Genomic DNA, 18,440 nt, shown 5'->3' with positions numbered 1-18,440 from the left:
TGCAAATAAGTCATAACTACCGTTCTAAGTCATAACTACTGTTATGACTTAGAACCTTACTTTTAACACTTGTGCACCACAAATGCACAAAACAATATTTTAAGCTGTTTTAAAAAATAATAGTCAGACAAAGGTTGGAGATCCTACCTCTACCTCGTAATGTGTAAATCCACTTCTCTGGCATGAAGCTTACTTTTAAAACAAGAATTGTGGTGTAAGAAGCATCAAGAGCAATTTGAAACAGGGAACTGTTCTTTATGTTAATTTTTAACCCAGCAATAAATATTTGTAAAACCCTGTGTGTGTGCTATACTCTGAAGTTTTGCTAAGCTACCACAGAGCTATTACCCTTCATTGACACTTTTAAAAAATGCTTCCCATTGTAGTGGTTTGGAAATATCGTGACCATGGATTGGTGGGATGACTTGTGGCTGAATGAAGGGTTCGCCAGCTTCTTCGAATTTATAGGAGTAAATGCAGCAGAAAAAGATTGGCAAATGGTAAATATTTGTGCAATGTGTGTTGTTTGCTGTTGGGTTGACTTGATGACTTGTTTATATCGTTGAAGCCCAAAGACTTGAGCAATAATGAAAAGATTTCTGCACCCTTTAAATGTAGTGAAATGCTTACCTTATGTAGTATATATTCTGGCCCCTCCACATGACATTGCCAACATCAAGCGTCTGAGCAGTAACCGGCCGGCTACATCCTCCATTTTAAAGCTCTAGTTGGGAACTGCATAAAGTAGATTCCCCAACCTATTTAGCGCTAGCTACCAGAGAACAACCAGCAGGCAACCAGCAGAGGAATGGTACGGAGGCTCAAACACGGTAAAGATGCCTGCCTCGTCCCGCCCTCACACCTGCCTCCCTCTCCTTTGTTCCTGGGGACAGGAATGTCTTTTTAAAAATGGCTAACATCCTGGAGCAACTAATAGGCAGACAAGCGAGCAGCCATTGCCAGAAATAATTTTTTCCCAAAGTTGTAACACAAAGCTTGACTCTCTAAAGTCCCCCCCCAAAAAAAAATCAAGAACGAGATTAATTTTTTTAAAACATAAAGACTTGTGATTCCATAAGGGGTAGTGTTCAGAAAGCACTATGCATCTATGATTAGATTCATAGGCATTTAAACAGAGAAGTATGATTTAAAAAAATTTAGCAGGCATCGCAAGACCTTGAAAACATGGAAAAAGGAGATTGGTTGCCTGGATTGATTGACAGGTGGAAGAGAGTCGTGTATAAAGGGTGTTGCCATCTTCTGCCATCTCCAGCAGCCAACATGGAGGGTGAGAAGCGTTAAAAGGCAGCAGACAAGAGCAAGACAGCAAAAAGGTGAGGAAGGGCCGAGAGGCACAATAATATTTAGCGCTACGTCATTCAGCTGGCGTAACTCTATTTTTACCAATGTGTGGAAATGCCTTGAGTTACTGAGGAAAAAATAAACCATGAAGAAAGAGCACAGAACAAGTTGCTGACATCATGGAGATCCATCAGGTATTCAGTATACTTTGCTTCAATGCAGGGAGTTAGACTCTCCATGACATCAAAGTTTCATAGTATTTTGTGCAACTGATAGCTGGGCAATAGTCTTTCTCCTTCCATAGCATTAGCTGCATCTCAAGAACTAGATTCAGCACTCAACAGACATGCAACTAATTTCTTCACATATAAAGAGAAAACATTGGCACCAAATACTGGCTTAATCCAGTGCCACTGAAAACAGGCAAAATAAAGAATTGCAATGCTTCTTAATGCTTAGGCTAGCTCTATGAAGAGTTTAAGAGGTGGAGAGTTGAAAAGCATACTGGTGATTCCTGTTTGTCAGTTAGGCTCTTATATAGTATGATGATGATGAGGTATCTAAAATGGCCCTTTAAACCTGCATGTCAGGGGAGATGTGTCATAGGATAAGAGAAAGACCCTATCATCCCAGTGTAACATGTTTGCAGAGCCCTTAATCCATTTTATAGCAGGTTACCAAGCTAAAATTAGTAACGTGCTCTCACTCTCTGCGTGTCTCTGTTTGCTAAACTGAAAATGCCATATAATAAACAAAGAAGTTGTCCAGGTGAACATAACATCTCCATCCTAGAAATATTCTGCTGGGAGAAATATCCTGTACTAGTAAATGAGATGTAAAGTAAACAAGGTGATACCTTACAATGGAAACGTTGTTGTTAGAGAAAATGTACAAGTCATTCTTGGTGTATTTCTTTTTATTTATGTGAAGCCATACCTGAAAATCCTACACTGTCATTATTTTTAATAATAAGTAGAAATAATAGAACACTTTTTTTTCTTAGAATAGTTTTAATATAGTACTTTTGATCTTCCTCCTTCATTTTCTCCATACCCAGCTGGACCAAATTTTACTTGAAGATCTGTTTCCGGTGCTGAAGGAAGATTCTTTGCTCTCCTCCCATCCTATTGTAGAGAGCGTGAATTCTCCTGCTCAAATAACCTCTGTCTTTGATGCCATATCCTACAGTAAGGTAAGAAAGCTCTTGTCTTGTATTCTGAACACAGCTTTCATTACACTGAAATAACAGGAAAACAAAAGTCTATTGGGATGGGTCCTAAGAATGGGAACAGATCCAATGGAGCCCTTCTGCATATGGGAGGACCCCTTCTATAAATGGAACAATTACTTTATGATATGGGCTCACACCATGGGACTGGATCCAATAATATCTAGTAATCTCTGCAAGAGATGTGATTTTAAGGGAGTTGGTTTTAAGGGTTCGTGTGCATTGAGTCGAGTTTTGCCTTTCATGAGGGAGAGGCTGGCCCAAGTGGAAATGGCATGATGTGGAGTGTCCAGCTCCTGCCACAGTTCCAGATCATATGCATTAGCAGTTTTATAGTCCACTGCCTTCAGTTTGGTCGCAAGCTAGTGCTGAGCCATTGTTTATCCAAGCCTAGTTCATATCAGCCTCCACCATTTTCTAGTTGGAAACAGCAGTTTTTCACCTAACACTCTCAATGTCCAGCATCAACACTTGAGTCTCCATGCAATATAATGTATTATTTGACTCTGCAATAGAACTAGTGTTGCAATTATCCAAAAATAAGAGGATGTATTATTTTTTGTTAAAGATACACTAGATGAAATTATTTCAAACTGGCTCTATGACAGTAGTAACATGTAAAAGGGCAAGGTATGCATTGTATATTGCCTTAAATAAATGTGTGCACATTCATGCTCATCAGACGAGACATTGCCCAGGTGGGTAGATGGGGATACAGCAACCACTGAACTAATGCATGTACTGCCATTATATTAGGGTTGTCATACCTGTATTCAATGCACAATCAGGCACTAGCCAGACTCCCACCACACATGGTGCCTGAAACGGTAACTCTTTTCAGACATTTTGTTCTGGTGCATGTTATTCATAACCCTCCCATTATACACTGTCACCATCATGTGTGAATGGGGCAATGCATGCATTTTTGATGTGCAGATAGCTTTGGTAAACATAAATGATGCATTCACTCAAAAATCTGGGTTTCCATTTGTGCGTGCCAAAGCTGCGTACATGTGAAAAATATGCACGTGGCTCATTCAGACAAAATGACAGCCACACTCAACAGGAAGATCATGTACAAAGCATGCTCCTGTTGCGTACAGCTGGAAAGCCAAAGTGGAATGCATTGAAAGGGCCGTTCCCATCAAGGTGAAGCCACTGGCAACAAGCAAAACACATTACAACAAGTAATATAAATACTTGCCATGAGCAACACCTGCCTCAAACAGGAGCTCATCCTGTTGTTCTCAAGCTTTTTGAAGTGAAACTCATTTGAAAACCTTTGGGATTTACTGTTTGGGACACGCTTTTCAGCTCAGTCTGCTTCCATGCACGTTGGATAACACACTTCCCATGGAGTTTAGCAATCATTTGCAAGTGGATTTCTCCATATGAAACAGGAAAATCCACTTGCAAACAATTGCTAAACCCGTAGAAAGTACATTATCCAGTGCATGGGAAAGCGGCCTTGGTGTAGTTATAAAGACACATGCAGGAAACACTGAACAAGCTTGTTCACACTGACCCAGTTCATATTTAATTTTCACGAATTCATTTACAAATTAATATTATTACTGAGAAATGTTATCAAGGGGAAGCCCAAATTTGCTAGTGAGTCCCCTCCCAGCTCTCCCTCCTGCTATACAAGTGCAATTTACTATTGGGTCCCACTCCCCAGTATGAAAACCACTTGACAAAGGGAGAGCAGCTATCTGTGAGCAGAAAGATTGTGATGTTGGGCTGGAGCTCTGACTCCAACTCAAAAATCAGTAGGACCAGGAAGCTGAGTGGATCTGATACACAGCCAGAATCTGACTTTTCCAAGCATTTGCTCAGTTGAAAAGGAAACTCCTGGGTCTCTGAGAAATGGCAAAGCAATATAAAAATGCAGGCAGTATCCACTGAACCTGCAGAAACTAAGCAAGGCCTTGGATGTAGTGCTTTGTGGTCACAGGGTGGAGTTTCCCTGCCTTTCCTGCCAAATTAGAGGCAATGTTTAAAGTAAGCCTCCCAACTGTTAATGACTGAAGTTGGCTGATTCATGCTAACCTCAGATCTGTGGCAGCTGGTTCATTATTTTCACACCCTGATGACAGAATAAAATAAGGTGTTAATCTAAATAGAAGGAATCGTGTGCCTTGGCTTGGATGAGCTAGGCTAGCAAGATCACACCTGTTCTGTCCAGGACTCATTCTGCACATGGAGGATAATGCACTTTCAGTGTGCTTTTGTAGCTGGATTTTCCTGTGCAGAACAGGAAAATCTACTTCTAAGGTGCCTTGAAGATGCATTAACCCTTGGGTGCAGAATGGGCTCAGATCTCAGAAGCTAAGCAGGGTTAATCCTGCTGGCCAGCACTTGGATGGGTGACCATTGAGAAAATCCAAGGTTGTGACACAGAGGCAGGTAATGACAAATCACCTCTGTTTGTCCCTTGCCAGTTTGTCACATTAAGTTAGCTGTGAATTGAGGGCACTTTCCATCCCCAGGCATAATATACATGGCCAGGTTGTACAGAAATAAAAAGGCTACACTTCAACAGTCTATAGCACGTATTTCCACAATCAACAACTTGTTCAAGAGTCAAGGACATGTCCCCCTGAAATTAAGCCAAAAACCTTCATCTCTCTGTTTAGGGAGCATCAATCCTCAGGATGCTTCAAGACTGGATCTCCCCAGAAAACTTCAAAACTGGATGTCAGGTATGATTTAAACACAAAAATGATCACCAAAAGAGGAACTGTTGAATCATAGCATGAAATTTTGATCAAAACTGCCTTTAATTTCCATAGTTCTCCAAGTTCAGGCACTCCTCAGAAGGATTTCTCTATCCGTTTTCTTTCTAAAAGGCTATAATTGGTCTTTTGGTTTAATCTCCTGACAACAGCAATTATGAATTTATACACATTACTCTCTCCTTCTCTCATGCAACCCACTATCATACAGGGATACACTGCCCTGAGATTATGTCTCCAAGTCAAATTTGCCCAGCATCATTGTAACAGAGAAACCACTCCAAAAGCCACTCCTGTACCTGTTATCTTGAGGTGATTCAATGCAGACTGTTGCTGGGAGGAAAACCAACAAGTTTTCAATGCATCAGTAAAGTAAACCAACAGAAATCACCCAACAACAGTCTGAACATCACACAGGAAGGGATAGTGCTGTCAGGCAAACTACCAACATGGTCCAGTACCCATGTAGTTTCTAGTTGCTCATGTTGTACATCATGTCCTTCACGTACCTGCCTGTGATTGTATCATGGCTACGTCTAGTGCCCGGAGACAAATTTGATAACATGTAATAAGGACACTCTAGCCCAGTTCCCATTACCACCCTCCTGCTTTCCCATCAAGCTCACAAGTATGGTGGGAGGTGCCTGCTGGTTCTATTGCATCACACATAGGTAACAATTAGATTGCATGCTACATTCCTAGACTGCCATAATAAAAACGTGTGATAATGCACAGAAGTTCCTCTGCAGCTACGAGTGGGACAAACATCGCCATCTACTGTCATTCTTCAGCACAGTGCAGCAAGCTTAAAAGCTGTAGAAAAATGGACAACAGGCCCTTGGATATATAGCTTTCCCAAACACCACCTATTAAATGAGAAAAAGGACAACATCAGCAGTCAAATCACACTATTGAACCCTTTTGGAAAACCCCCCATATATTTCAAGAAATGTGTGGATTTACTGAAGTAGCATCCCCAGGATTTTTTCCAATTTGAAAACTGGAGCAAGAGAGGGGGAAGGCTGAAACCCCTTCTTCATCTGAGCTACATGGTCTTAACTGGCCTGGGAACTGAGCAGGATTAAAAGTTCATGTAAGACTGTGAGACTGTTGCAGGGTGAGAACCCCAAGTACTACCCCTTTACTCTGTGATGTGTGAAGAGGGGACAGGTGGTTGTGGAAGATCTACTTCAGTGAGTCAGAAGAAATCCCTCTCACACATGCACTCCCTCACAAAATAGTCTCTGCTTTGTTTATGTTACAGTAACATAGGCCACATGTTGACTCAACCCTCTAAAGGGCTTTCAAAAGAAACAATAAAAATACAAAAGATAAAACGAAGAGTTGGTTCCTTTTACCACTCAAAGGAGTCTCAGAGTAGCCTACAAAGAACTTGCCCTTCCTCTTCCCACAACAGACACCCTGTGAGGTAGGTAGGGCTGAGAAAGCTCTAAGAGAACTGATCTGTGAGAACTGGTCTAAGGGAACTGTGACTAGCCCAAGGTCACCCAGCTGGCTGCCTGTGGAGGAGTGGGGAATCAAACCTGGCTCTCCAGACTAGATGCTGTTTAATCACTGCACTACGCTGGTACTCGAATCATGCAAGGGGATGTTATTCATGCTTCACGCAAAGCTTTTGGTGGCCCTGTGTGGGGGATGTTGCCTCCTGACTGCTTATGAACATGGAGGTTCCCTTCAGTCACCACTACTAGTAGCCCATAATAGGCCTATCCTCCATGAACCTAATAATATATTTTGTGCTAATGGAAGTTTCTGAACACTTTTCAAAGGTACGCGATGTGTTACAGTCATCTTCACATTGATTTGGTGGCCGTGATCTTTGCAGTTGCTTACCAGATTCTTCTAAGGCACCTGCCTCTGTGGGGTTGAGTTGCACATAAGGAAGGCCCCACCATGTAGGTAAAGTTTTGCTGCTTTCCCTGGAATGTAGACTGATGCAGAGTGAGTGCAGAGGCCCAGTCATCCCCATGAGCCAGGTCACTGCAAAGACAGCCTGGGATCCTGACAGAAATGCATCCTCTGTGGATTATAGTTTCCTGCCAGTGGGTGATATAACAGGTGGTATCATTTGCCACTTTTGCACTTGGCCTTTTGGGTCAACAATATCGTCTTACAAAGTGTTGTGGAAAGTTTGACCACATATTTGCCCGCCCCCCAAAACTGGAAAAGCAGGAAGTGGTAGAACTTTCCTCGTGGCTTGGCAAAATGACATGGCTGATCAGCTTACCAAGTGGTGTTGTTTATGCTGTGGTAGATTGCCACTGGGTAAATGGCCACCTGTATGTTTTTACCCCCCATTTCCTAATAAGCCATGCGTGAACTTGTGGCCATAAAGAAGGCCTCATCCAACAAAGTAGTTCACACGCATTTCCCCTGTCCTCCAACTGTTTCTTTTTCAAGCTGATCTCAGGTATAAGTGTGTGTCAGCAGGGAATCCATCTCAATTAAAAACAGCCAGCGTATACACATACTGGGAGAGTCAATTCAGCAAAAACCCAGCTGTTCTTTGACAATAAAACCCAGAGTGGAAAAATAAACTTTTTTTCCACCTCCTAGCTTTGCATGTCTGCAGGAGCCATTTGTGAGTCCCTGAAAGCAGGTCAGGCACTCCAAAAGACAGCTCTATTCATTATCCAACAGTGACTTTGGAGTCAGCGTTTTCCAGCCTGACATGTTTTATTGGGCAGCACATTTGTCCCAGAGAGGGCCATGTTCTTTCTTGTTTACCAAAGTCGACACACTGTACTTGTGTTATATACTCCTGTCTTGTTAAATGGATGAGAGCTGTTTTAACATGGTGGGGCATAAGGCAGATCAAGTTATAATCAGAACAATCTGTACAATAATGTTGAATGGGGGGGGATCATTGTTAACGAGAACGACTTTTATATCACGGCTTACATCAGGACATACATTTATTCATCTTGCTGATTTCCCCCCCCCCTTGTAAAATTGCCACATTTGATTGAAACGGTTGGCTGTTCAGCACTCTTACTGCTGGAACTTTTACATGTTTATTCATAAGGACCACATTGTTTACTGGAATTTCCCACCTCATGTTTAAGCCAGGAAGCACGTGGCCCAGCAGAATGCAGTGTTGACATCAGAGCACATCACTGGGGCATGCTGTCATGTAAACGTGGTAGGATTGCAGCTGTCAAGCCAGAACCTGATTGTTTTTTTAATCTGGCCTTTGACACTGTTCCTTCACTGGATCTGAGCTGGCATGCACATTTGACTAATCACTATTCCATTCTTCCAAAGCACATCACAACAACCCAAACCACACGTGGGTATGAGGATGAAATCAGGTCTAGAAAGACTGTTCTGCCCCGAGTTTCTGGGCTCTGCTTGCAGGGATTCAGGCTTTCCTGCAGCAAAAGTTCCAACCCACAGAAGAAACGCATTCACCTTTGGACCTTGGCCAATGCATACTGCCAATCTATTGTGAAAAGTTGCATTGTATCCTCTCCTGTTTCATCAATATCACTTCCGGATGCTCTGGTTTATGTACTTTTGTGCTTAGGCTTACATTTCTTGGCAGTTTTCTAATTGGTATGTTTTTACTGAACTTGGTCTTCCTTGAGTATTTTATTGATTCATCATTATTGACTTGATTTTAATGTCTGATTTCCTTTGTTTGGTTTTGTTGTGTTAGTTGTAAGCTATGTCAAGCATATAAACTGGTGGGCGGGGGCAGCATGGTGTCCTGCTCAGAGTGCCAGGCCAGGTTCTGAGAGAGCTGGATTTGACTTCTCCCTCCACGATGGACGTTTGTAGGGTGACCTGGGGTCAGTTTCACATTCTCATCGTAGCCTGGCTTGCAGTGTTGTTGTGAGGATAAAGTGGAACAGAGGAGAATGATGTAAGCTGCGTTGGATCTTAATTGGTGACCAGGCTGGGACAGAAACGAAGCAAAATGAATAAAGCTGCACCCGAAAGCCACTTCTTATGAGTGAGTTTTACCACATGTAGTCATTGTCTCACTTCTTTCCCACAACAGAAATACTTAACTGACCACCAGTTCAGAAATGCAAAAACAGATGATTTCTGGAAAGCCTTGGAAGCGGTACGTCCTGCAAAAATTTACACAAGATATGAAATGTTAGCACTATATTTTGATGCCATAGACAGAGATCCTTAGCTTTCATTGGGAACAGCACAGAGGGTATATGTCTGAAGATAACCTGGACCCGAATAGTCTCATGCTGGGTCATGTAGTCCAACTCTACAGGTCATCTAGTCCAACACTCTGCTCAATGCAGAATGAGTCTAAAGCATCCATGATCCAGGAGCCCATGGTGGTTCTCTGCAGCCTTTAGAAGAACCACCTTTACTTACATCCATGGCATGAATCTCAGAGAGGCTCACAGTTTATCTGGTGATGGCTGTTTCAAAGTGGATACCCCCTGCCAATCGCCAGAAGTACCAGACAAAGGCCTGAAACCCAGGGCAGGAGCGGAGCAGCAATGGAGAACAGTGCTCAGAAGAACTAAAAGTGGCACATCTAAGAGCCACATGTGTCTTCTGAGCTGAATGAGCATGGCTGAGAGCAGCAAGTGATGTTAGTGGCTGAGATTTGAGCAATAAGGAGCATGAGAACAGGGTGAATGGACACTGCTCCTGCATAATTCCACCTTGCTCAGTTCTTTTTTCTGCCCCAAAATGGAACTCCTTTGATTTCCTTATCATTACCACCTTCTTTTATTCTTAGGCAAGTGGTAAACCAGTGAAAGAAGTTATGGACACCTGGACCCGGCAGATGGGATACCCTGTGCTGAATGTGGACTCTAACTCAAGAATCACTCAGAAACGGTTTCTCTTGGACCCCAAGGCAAATGCTTCTCACCCACCTTCAACTTTCAGGTACAGTTTCTCAATTGTTCAGTCTGCTGTTGCCACATTAGCTGGGTGTAGCAGAGATCTTTCGCTGCTCCAAGTAGCTAAATCACCTGTTTTTGTTTTGTGGTGTCTTTGCTTTTTAAAAATAATTCTTTCTTCATGACTTTGAAATTACATGAAGATAATCTTTCTAGTCTTGGGAAGATGATTCATAACGGTTGTTCTGGTTTGAATTTAACGGAATTGGTTTGTGTTACCATTCAACAAAACCCTGGATCTGTTTCTTTGGTGTGCTTTATCCATCGGTGTGTCCATTTTAGTAAGTTCTAAAATCTTGATCACACACTTTTGTTGCTTGGAATTGTCACCCATTTCCACAACCAGGCTAAATACAATCAACTACTAATAAAAGTTGTTGTAATTTGATATGCACAAGTTTAGTTATCCCCAAATAATTTATCAATACAATCAACCAACCGAGTCAAACATTATTACCACTCAATTGAAGTTTTGTTCCTATAGTTGACTATAGTGTCACTGGATGCAGAGATATCATCCTTCCACTGTTAAGTGTCAACATTTTGCCCCATCTGCAATGCATTTCCAGTACTCATTTCCTGTGAGTGTTAAAATTTTATTTGGCCTAGGCAAAACAAGATTCCAGGGACACAGTGAGTTATATGAGACTGCCACCTCTAGGTTGGGAAATGTTGGCAGAGTTTGAATATGCAAAGGAATAGAGCACCAGGCTGCCTAAAATAATAAAATAGGCTAAAAGAGGGACAAACTTTGTATAGGGAGAGGAGAGAGTTTCCTAACTGTTTGTCTTAACGGTTGTCTGCAGTTATTCTGTTGTTCAGTCATTCAATCTGCTCTGGAGGCAAGCAGAGAGAAAGTGTATTTAAAGGAGCAGGAAGTCACCTACTGAGTCAGTTAGGACCCCAGAGAGATTATTTGAAAAACATCAGGAAGTTCTTAAGCTAACTATCATCTCTGACGCCCCCAGCAGGAATTCTTGTTATACTGTTGATTAATGTACACTACAGATCTTGCACATTCCAGCAAGAAATACCTGGAGATTTTGGGGGTGAAGCCTGGGAAGAGCAGAGTTTGGGAAAGGAAAAGACCTAATCAGAATACAATGCCAGACGGTCTGGAGGAAGGGTCTGCTGTACTATTTTTTACAAGTTTTCCCCTGCCTATCTTAATGGCACTCAACCATATACCTGGACAACACTTTGCACTATAAACACCATCTTACCACTGTAGCAGTGAAAATATGCACACAAAACAACATTCTCAATAAATTATGAGGTACAACTTTGGGTGCATCTGCTACAACACTTAGGTGATCAACTTTGGGGTTGGTGTATAGTACTGTAGACCATGGTGCTTCAGTGTGACTCAACAGTCCCCATGTCGACATACTTAATCTCCAACTCAGTACAACAATGAGAACCATCCATGGATGTATTAAACTCACTCTGACCTATTAGCTACCTACGTTGTACCACCTTGCTCCCCCCATCTCTAAAGGAAAGATGTTCTTCTTTATGAAAGATCATTGAAAACAGAGCTGCCCATCCACAAAGACATGCCGATGTGATGCAGTCCACCAAACTATTTCCCATCTGTCTCACTGTGCTTTACCAGTGTTGCTGGCTTTGGGAGTCCTGTTGCTGTTTTAGGGCCCAAATTCGATCTGACAACCCTTACCCCACCATCATACGAAACAATCCCTTTTGTGGTTGGTTGTCATTCTGGATGTGTGGTTAGCATGTTGGATTAGGAACTTGGAAACTGAGTTTCACATTTCCACTCAGTGATGAAATTCATTAGGTGAACTTGGGGAGGCTCTCACTCTTTCATCCTAATCGATCTCACAGAGATGTTGTGAATATAAAATGAAGCAAGGAAAACCATGTATGTTACCCTGAGTTCCCTGGAAGGAACTTTTCGCTTGTCTATTATGGCAGGAAACATCATAATCCATTGCTATGTTATTCTTCACAGAAGCTTTTTAATATTGCTCTGTTTTCCATTCCCCCTCCCCAGTTACATGTGGAATATTCCAGTGAAATGGGATGACGGAGCTGTGAGCAACGTAACACTCTACGATATGTCAGAATTGTCAGGTAAATTTAACTAACGGCCATGGCTACCTGCTCAGTGTGCTTTATGAAGACGCATGAGAATGGTGAACTTTGATTTAAGGATCAGTCTTCTTTTGTTCAGAATACTTAATAAGAATGATGTACAGGAACAGGGAGGGATGTCACAGAGACAGAACACCACTTATACAGCTACCTTATATCAGATCAGACCATCTGTTTATCTAGCTCTGTACTGTCTACTCAGACTGACAATGGCTCCCTAAGGCCTCTGAAAGAATATTTATTGGGATACTTTAATTTGGGAGTGCTGGGAATAATCACCTTTCACATGCAAAGGGCCATGTTCTGTGACTAAGCTGAGACATTTCAGACCAACTCATTGGTTCTAATCTCTAATGGTTGGTATAAACAATGACATGTTCCAGGTGTGAACATCAAAGAAAAAAAATCCTTTGCTTGTAAAATAAGTGGCCAGATTCAAAACATGGTACCTCTTTTTGGTTAGCAATATCTGCACTAGAGTTAGTCTGAGCTGGTATTTAAGTCATTTCTTTTAATCTTCAAGGTAAGGTCTCCACTTATTAGCCTATTACACATTTATCCTGCAATCCTGCTGTAATGTGTCATGGTAAATATGAGGTGAATTATGGGTACAGAAAGTGGTGGAGCAAACCCAGCTCTGCCAAACTCAGCTCAAATCCATTCTGGCAACAGAGGTGACTCACCACAGGAATTTCGTTACATAAATCAGCAGTGGCCAGGTGGGTGGTTCACAATACACTGGGGCTGAATTCATGGTTAAATGATTGTGTGAATGTTTCACCATTTGCCCTGGCAACCCTCCAAAAGTCAATGCTTATTGACACTGGTGAGCATGAAGGAAGGTGGACACTATGGTATTATATCCCATTGAAGTTCCTTTCCTCCACAACCCCTCCATTTCCATGTATTTCCCAACCCAGAGCTGGCAACTTCTTCTTCTTGCCATCTTCACCACACAAAAATTCATGGTAAAAAACGTATCTGTGCCATAAACAATCACTTTGTACTAAACACAAGCTAAACCATATGGGTTCAACCTAAATATATTGCGAGGGAACCAGTCTGACAAAAATACTTCTGAGTAAATATGCTGAAAATCATACTGTCACTAAGACAAATAGCAAATATTTACAAAGATATTACCCCCATCTATTTTGGGGCAATAAATATTTCTTAGTCTGGAGGAGAAAATTGCCAATTAAATCGATTTCATTAATTTAAGTTCTTCTGTTGAGACACTGGTTCAGTTTTGAAACAATCCTTTTATCAAAGTTAAAGACTCTAAATTGGTACTAAAAGATCCAACAGTTGAGCAGAACAAAGCTAAAAGAACAGTTTTAATTAAATTGGCTTAGGTTTCCTGTGAATTCAGGACGTACTCATCTCATTGCCTCATTGACTTCAGAAGCTGTTGTGACAGGGAGAAGGAGAAATGAAACAGCTAGTGTGGTGTAGTGGTTAAGAACGGCAGCTTCTAATCTGGTGAGCTGGGTTTGATTCCCTGCTCCTCCACATGCAGCCAGCAGGGTGATCTTGGCCTCATCTCACCCCTGAAACCAGTCCTGTCAGAGCTCTCTCAAGTGGAGTATAAAAACCAACTTTTCTTCTTCATGTTGGCAATTCCATAATTAGCTCAGTTTGAAAGCTACGAAATTCAGAGTTAACTCATATTCTACCTACTGCAGCATTTTTTTAGAAGGAGGGTTTTTTTGCCTTATTGCTGTTATTTCTCAAAATGAAATATATCTGCGAGAACCAAGACAGGGCACAGAAGGGGAACAAAAGAAAGAATAAATTGCAAAAACATACAGAAGATAAATGCGGTTAGAAAGAGGGAAAATCAGGCTAATGGAAGTTATAAACCTAGTTACTGGTTGAATATTTTAGGAAAACAAAGTTATTTCTTCTTGTCCTTTACTCTTATTATAACAGTTGACGTCAATTTTTTCCCCTCTATGGAAAGAAACCAGTTTATCACAGTAACATGAGCTTTGAGCTGGTCTCCATGGGTAATGACGAACAGCTCAGTCTCACTAAGTTAACATTTCAGATTATATAGTGCATTCCAAGTTTTTCACATACATTTTGTCAGTAATCCTTACAGTGACCATGTAAGGAAGGCTGTGATTTTATTGCTTGGCCTTGGCGGGGATTACAAAACCCACACATCCATCTACAGTGTAGGATGTCCCTGCATAGTCAGGAAACTCCCAGGTATGCAGAAAGATGTGCCCTTGTAAATGAATCCTGAGATAAAGAAAAAATATGCCTTGTGCAATCATTGTTCAAACATCATTGTTCTGTCTTCATTGCCTCTCTCGCACCAGGAGCTTGCACAGTCCTCAAGATACATATGGTAGCCATGTTGTCTGAACAGAACGATTTATTATTTATTTATTTATTTATTTATTTATTCATTTATTCATTTATTCATTTATTCATTTATTCATTTATTAATTCATTTATTAATTCATTTATTAATTCATTTATTTATTCATTTATTAATTCATTTATTAATTCATTTATTTATTCATTTATTTATTTATTGGATTTATAGCCCACCGCTCCTGAAAATTGGCTCGCGGCGGGTCGCAAAAAAGAAAATCCATACATTAAAATTCAATAAAACCCCCATTAAAACCCAGTCAGAATACATAAAAACACATGGCAAAAATCCCATGGCCTTCCTTAAAACAGGAAGGCCCTTGTGAGAGCAGCATGGGGGGGGGGGACCAAGATGTTCAGGCACCAATGCCAAGGGGGACCCATATCACCGGCTCTAGCACTAGCCCCAACTGTAAACTTTGGCGGAAGAACTCTGTTTTGCAGGCCCTACGGAAAGCAGTAGCTCTTCAAGGGCCTGCAGCTCCTCTGGGAGCTCATTCCACCAGGTAGGGGCGAGGACTGAAAAGGACCTGGCCCTGATCTAGGCTCGGTGAGCATCCCTGGGGTCAGGAATGTTGGCACCTGCAGAGCACAAGGCCCTGCGAGAGGCAGAGGGCAGAACATGGTATGTGCAAACTTGTATATTCAAAAGTCTGGGGTTCTGATTACGCATTTATACAAAACTGGGCAGTTTACACAAAAGATACAGGATATACATCATAAACATAATAACAATAACCATAACAGTGGGTTCCAAGTCAACAACAGAATTATAACAGTTCACATAACAACAATAACTTGCATAACCTCTGACATGAACCTGTGGAGAGGTCATTTTGGGTTCAGATTATGAGGTGGGTGTCTGGGGGACCTGTGGATGTTGCTGTTGTATAAATAAATAAATATAATGGCAATTACAACTATCTGGAGAATTGCACGTAGCATACTGTCCCATGATGCAAGGCCAGAGTATCAAAATCATGATGAATATACATGGTTACAGCCTGGTAAGAACTGTAAATGCTTCAAATTAGTGGAAAGTAGCTGAATATCAGTTTAAGAGTAAAAGTGCAAAACATAATCAGCCCACGCAAGCCACTGAAACCGTATAGAATAAATACTTAAAGGGGAACATTAAGGTGTAATGTAATTTTGTGGGGTGTTGTTCCAAGTTGTCCTACCCTTTCCATGAGTCCCTAGGAGCCCATTGGTTATTATCAACTTAGGGGTAGAGGGGGTTGTCTAAAGCCCTCTAATTTAGTGGCTGAGGTGACCTCTGAGTCAAACTTACCATCTTGTACCTCACTCTTAAAGAACCTCTTGTGGTGCAGAGTGGTAAGGCAGCAGACATGCAGTCTGAAAGCTCTGCCCATGAGGCTGGGAGTTCGATCCCAGCAGCCCGCTCAAGGTTGACTTAGCCTTCCGTCCTTCCGAGGTCGGTAAAATGAGTACCCAGCTTGCTGCTGGGGGGGGGGGGTAAAACGGTAATGACTGGGGAAGGCACTGGCAAACCACCCCGTATTGAGTCTGCCATGAAAACGCTGGAGGGCGTCACCCCAAGGGTCAGACATGACCCAGTGCTTGCACAGGGGATACCTTTACCTTTTACCTCACTCTTAGCAGCTCATGGGTGTCAGTATAACCATGAAGACAATTTTGACCCTTCCTAGGCACAACTGAAAAAATTTGGCGGGCATATATTTCATCCAGCCTTATGTATCTAGGCCCTTCACCACTGTTTCTTTACTGCCACAGGAATTACACTTATACAGCCCAACAATACCATTGCTGATTCCTTCTTGAAAGTGAATAAGGATCATGTCGGCTTTTATCGTGTCAATTATGAAAATAAAACCTGGGCTGATTTAGCCGATATTATGATGAACAACAGCCAGGTCAGTATGATGCAATTAACGGGTGGCTGGGGTACCCATTTTGGGGTACCCACTGAGTCATGTTCTACTCATCAGACACTAACAGCTTCTCCTTTCCCTTTTACTCCCACTAGAACTTTTCTTCGGCTGACTATGCTGGCTTTTTAGAGGATGCCTTTTCATTGGCCCGGTAGGTTTTATGACAAGTTTATAGAAATGCTCTGGGAACTCAAACACTTGCACTGTGCTTTGTGGCAATCTGATCAAGGCTGATAAACAGGCATTACAATGACTGATTTGAGAATAACAAAGTGAGTTGACATAAGCATGCTGCATTTTTTATGTCTTGCAATGCTGAAATCTACCAAGTCAGAGTAACACCTAAGTGGAAAGCAATTATCCCTTGTAAATTTAAGCTAATGTTCTACTCTATGTCTCTTAAAACTGCCGTCTTTTTCAGGCTTACTTGGGATTTAAAGACATGGGATTTAATGACACATACTTACCTGAAGCAGAATCAGGCATCAAGTACATCGAGTTCTAGTGAATCCTTTTAGATGCTAATCAAAGGATCCTGCATTTAAAGGGACATCTAGGATCATTATACGCTGCAGTGTCAGTGCTGACTTCTCACAGAGGTCAAAAAGAAAGTGCCAAATCTTCGCAGAAGAAGAGAAAAACATTCCATTCTGGTATTGGTTTTGCCAGCCCTTTGCCCTCCACTTAGAACTTCTTCAAGTTCTGACTGACAATTAAGCTGCCATCCTTTGGTTAACAAGTTTTGTTCCATTTCAGTTTTCTGTGAACAAACTGTCAGTTAACCATACCCCAAAGTCAGGGTTTTGCTCTGTAACTACAGAACTGTGTAACCATAGAATTCTGTCCTGCCCCCAGAGAGTCCTTTATCTTCTCCTTCAGGAATATATTGCTTGAGATGCAGCCACTGAGACTTCCACTTCAAACCTATTATGCTCTATACTCCCTGTCTCTATTGGCTTAGGAGCAGGACCAGTCCCCAGAATAGAAAATATAGCTATGGGAAAGAGAATCAGAGCTGGTCATCTTGATCACTAGCCTTTGCGTGGCCTGGCAAATAAGCCTATGGGAGAACAGTTTCACCCTGGCCCCCACATTAGCTTTACTCTTCTCCTGGTAGATTATTTTTAACTTGGAAAAAGGGACTGTGTCAGTACCATATTTTCCTTACCTGGGGGGACACAGTATTGGGATGTGATTCCAACCCTGGGCTATAATTTCCAGTTTTTTAACTACATGGAATGCTTGAGGTTTTTGTTTAAGGAAAACAGAAACCCCACTGAAAGGACAACCAGTATTAGTAAATTGTGGCTGATTACGTGTCTTATACAGACCTCCCCACATGGCAAAGGCATGAGAAGCAACTGGCAACATAGATACAAGTGTTCTGACCCTCTCCATCCACCATGTTTGTTTACTAGATGGAAGCAGCTTGAATTTACTCACTGAGTGAATCTATCTTTTTCGCGGGCATTGTTGGAAGTATCCAAACCAAATTTATAGCACTTCTGAGGGGTTTTAAAAAATGCTAATATGATTTGCCATTTTCCCTCCAGATAATTCCTTAAATCAGCTCTCCCGTGTGAAAATCTACAGGGCTTTAATTCAAACAGTTTTCCAGTTGTGTTACACCCTGTTGTCCAAAATTAATCTTTGATCCCAGGTAAATCATAGCAGACTTCCAGGTGCCAAAGGAAGAGGCTGAAGGAGTATGCAGAATGTATTTTCCAAGTGTCTCAACATAGATGTTTTATATATGCTGTTTTTTCTGCCTTAGTTGTACTTTGAAATTAGGTGTAAGTTGATAGTCACACCATAATTCTTCACTCTCGAAAATATGCAGGAGCTTCCAAGAAGAATT

General features: G+C 41.6%; 1 protein-coding gene and 1 long non-coding RNA gene across 4 annotated transcripts in view; one reads left to right on the top strand and one right to left on the bottom strand.

The window, feature by feature from the left end:
* The window catches only part of ENPEP (glutamyl aminopeptidase), a 59,826-nt gene that overhangs the window by 29,005 nt on the left and 12,381 nt on the right, over positions 1-18,440 (top strand). The window contains exons 6-13 of the mRNA XM_077300605.1: positions 387-500; positions 2,360-2,494; positions 5,167-5,232; positions 9,290-9,355; positions 10,001-10,152; positions 12,184-12,263; positions 16,425-16,564; positions 16,678-16,733. Of these exons, the coding sequence (XP_077156720.1) occupies positions 387-500; positions 2,360-2,494; positions 5,167-5,232; positions 9,290-9,355; positions 10,001-10,152; positions 12,184-12,263; positions 16,425-16,564; positions 16,678-16,733 (809 nt within the window). The remainder of the gene's footprint in view (positions 1-386; positions 501-2,359; positions 2,495-5,166; positions 5,233-9,289; positions 9,356-10,000; positions 10,153-12,183; positions 12,264-16,424; positions 16,565-16,677; positions 16,734-18,440) is intronic.
* Positions 6,857-18,440, bottom strand: part of LOC143819217 (uncharacterized) — a 41,739-nt gene continuing 30,155 nt past the window's right edge. For all 3 annotated transcript variants that reach the window (XR_013224868.1, XR_013224867.1, XR_013224869.1), the window contains exons 4-5: positions 17,050-17,117; positions 6,857-9,362 (exon numbers count right to left, since the gene is read on the bottom strand). This is a non-coding gene — a long non-coding RNA (uncharacterized LOC143819217). The remainder of the gene's footprint in view (positions 9,363-17,049; positions 17,118-18,440) is intronic.

Source organism: Paroedura picta, chromosome 10, assembly GCF_049243985.1.
Source record: "Paroedura picta isolate Pp20150507F chromosome 10, Ppicta_v3.0, whole genome shotgun sequence".
In the NCBI taxonomy this organism is placed as follows: Eukaryota; Metazoa; Chordata; class Lepidosauria; order Squamata; family Gekkonidae; genus Paroedura; species Paroedura picta.
Note: the sequence above shows the minus strand (reverse complement) of the source record. Positions and strands in the feature narration are given on the sequence as shown.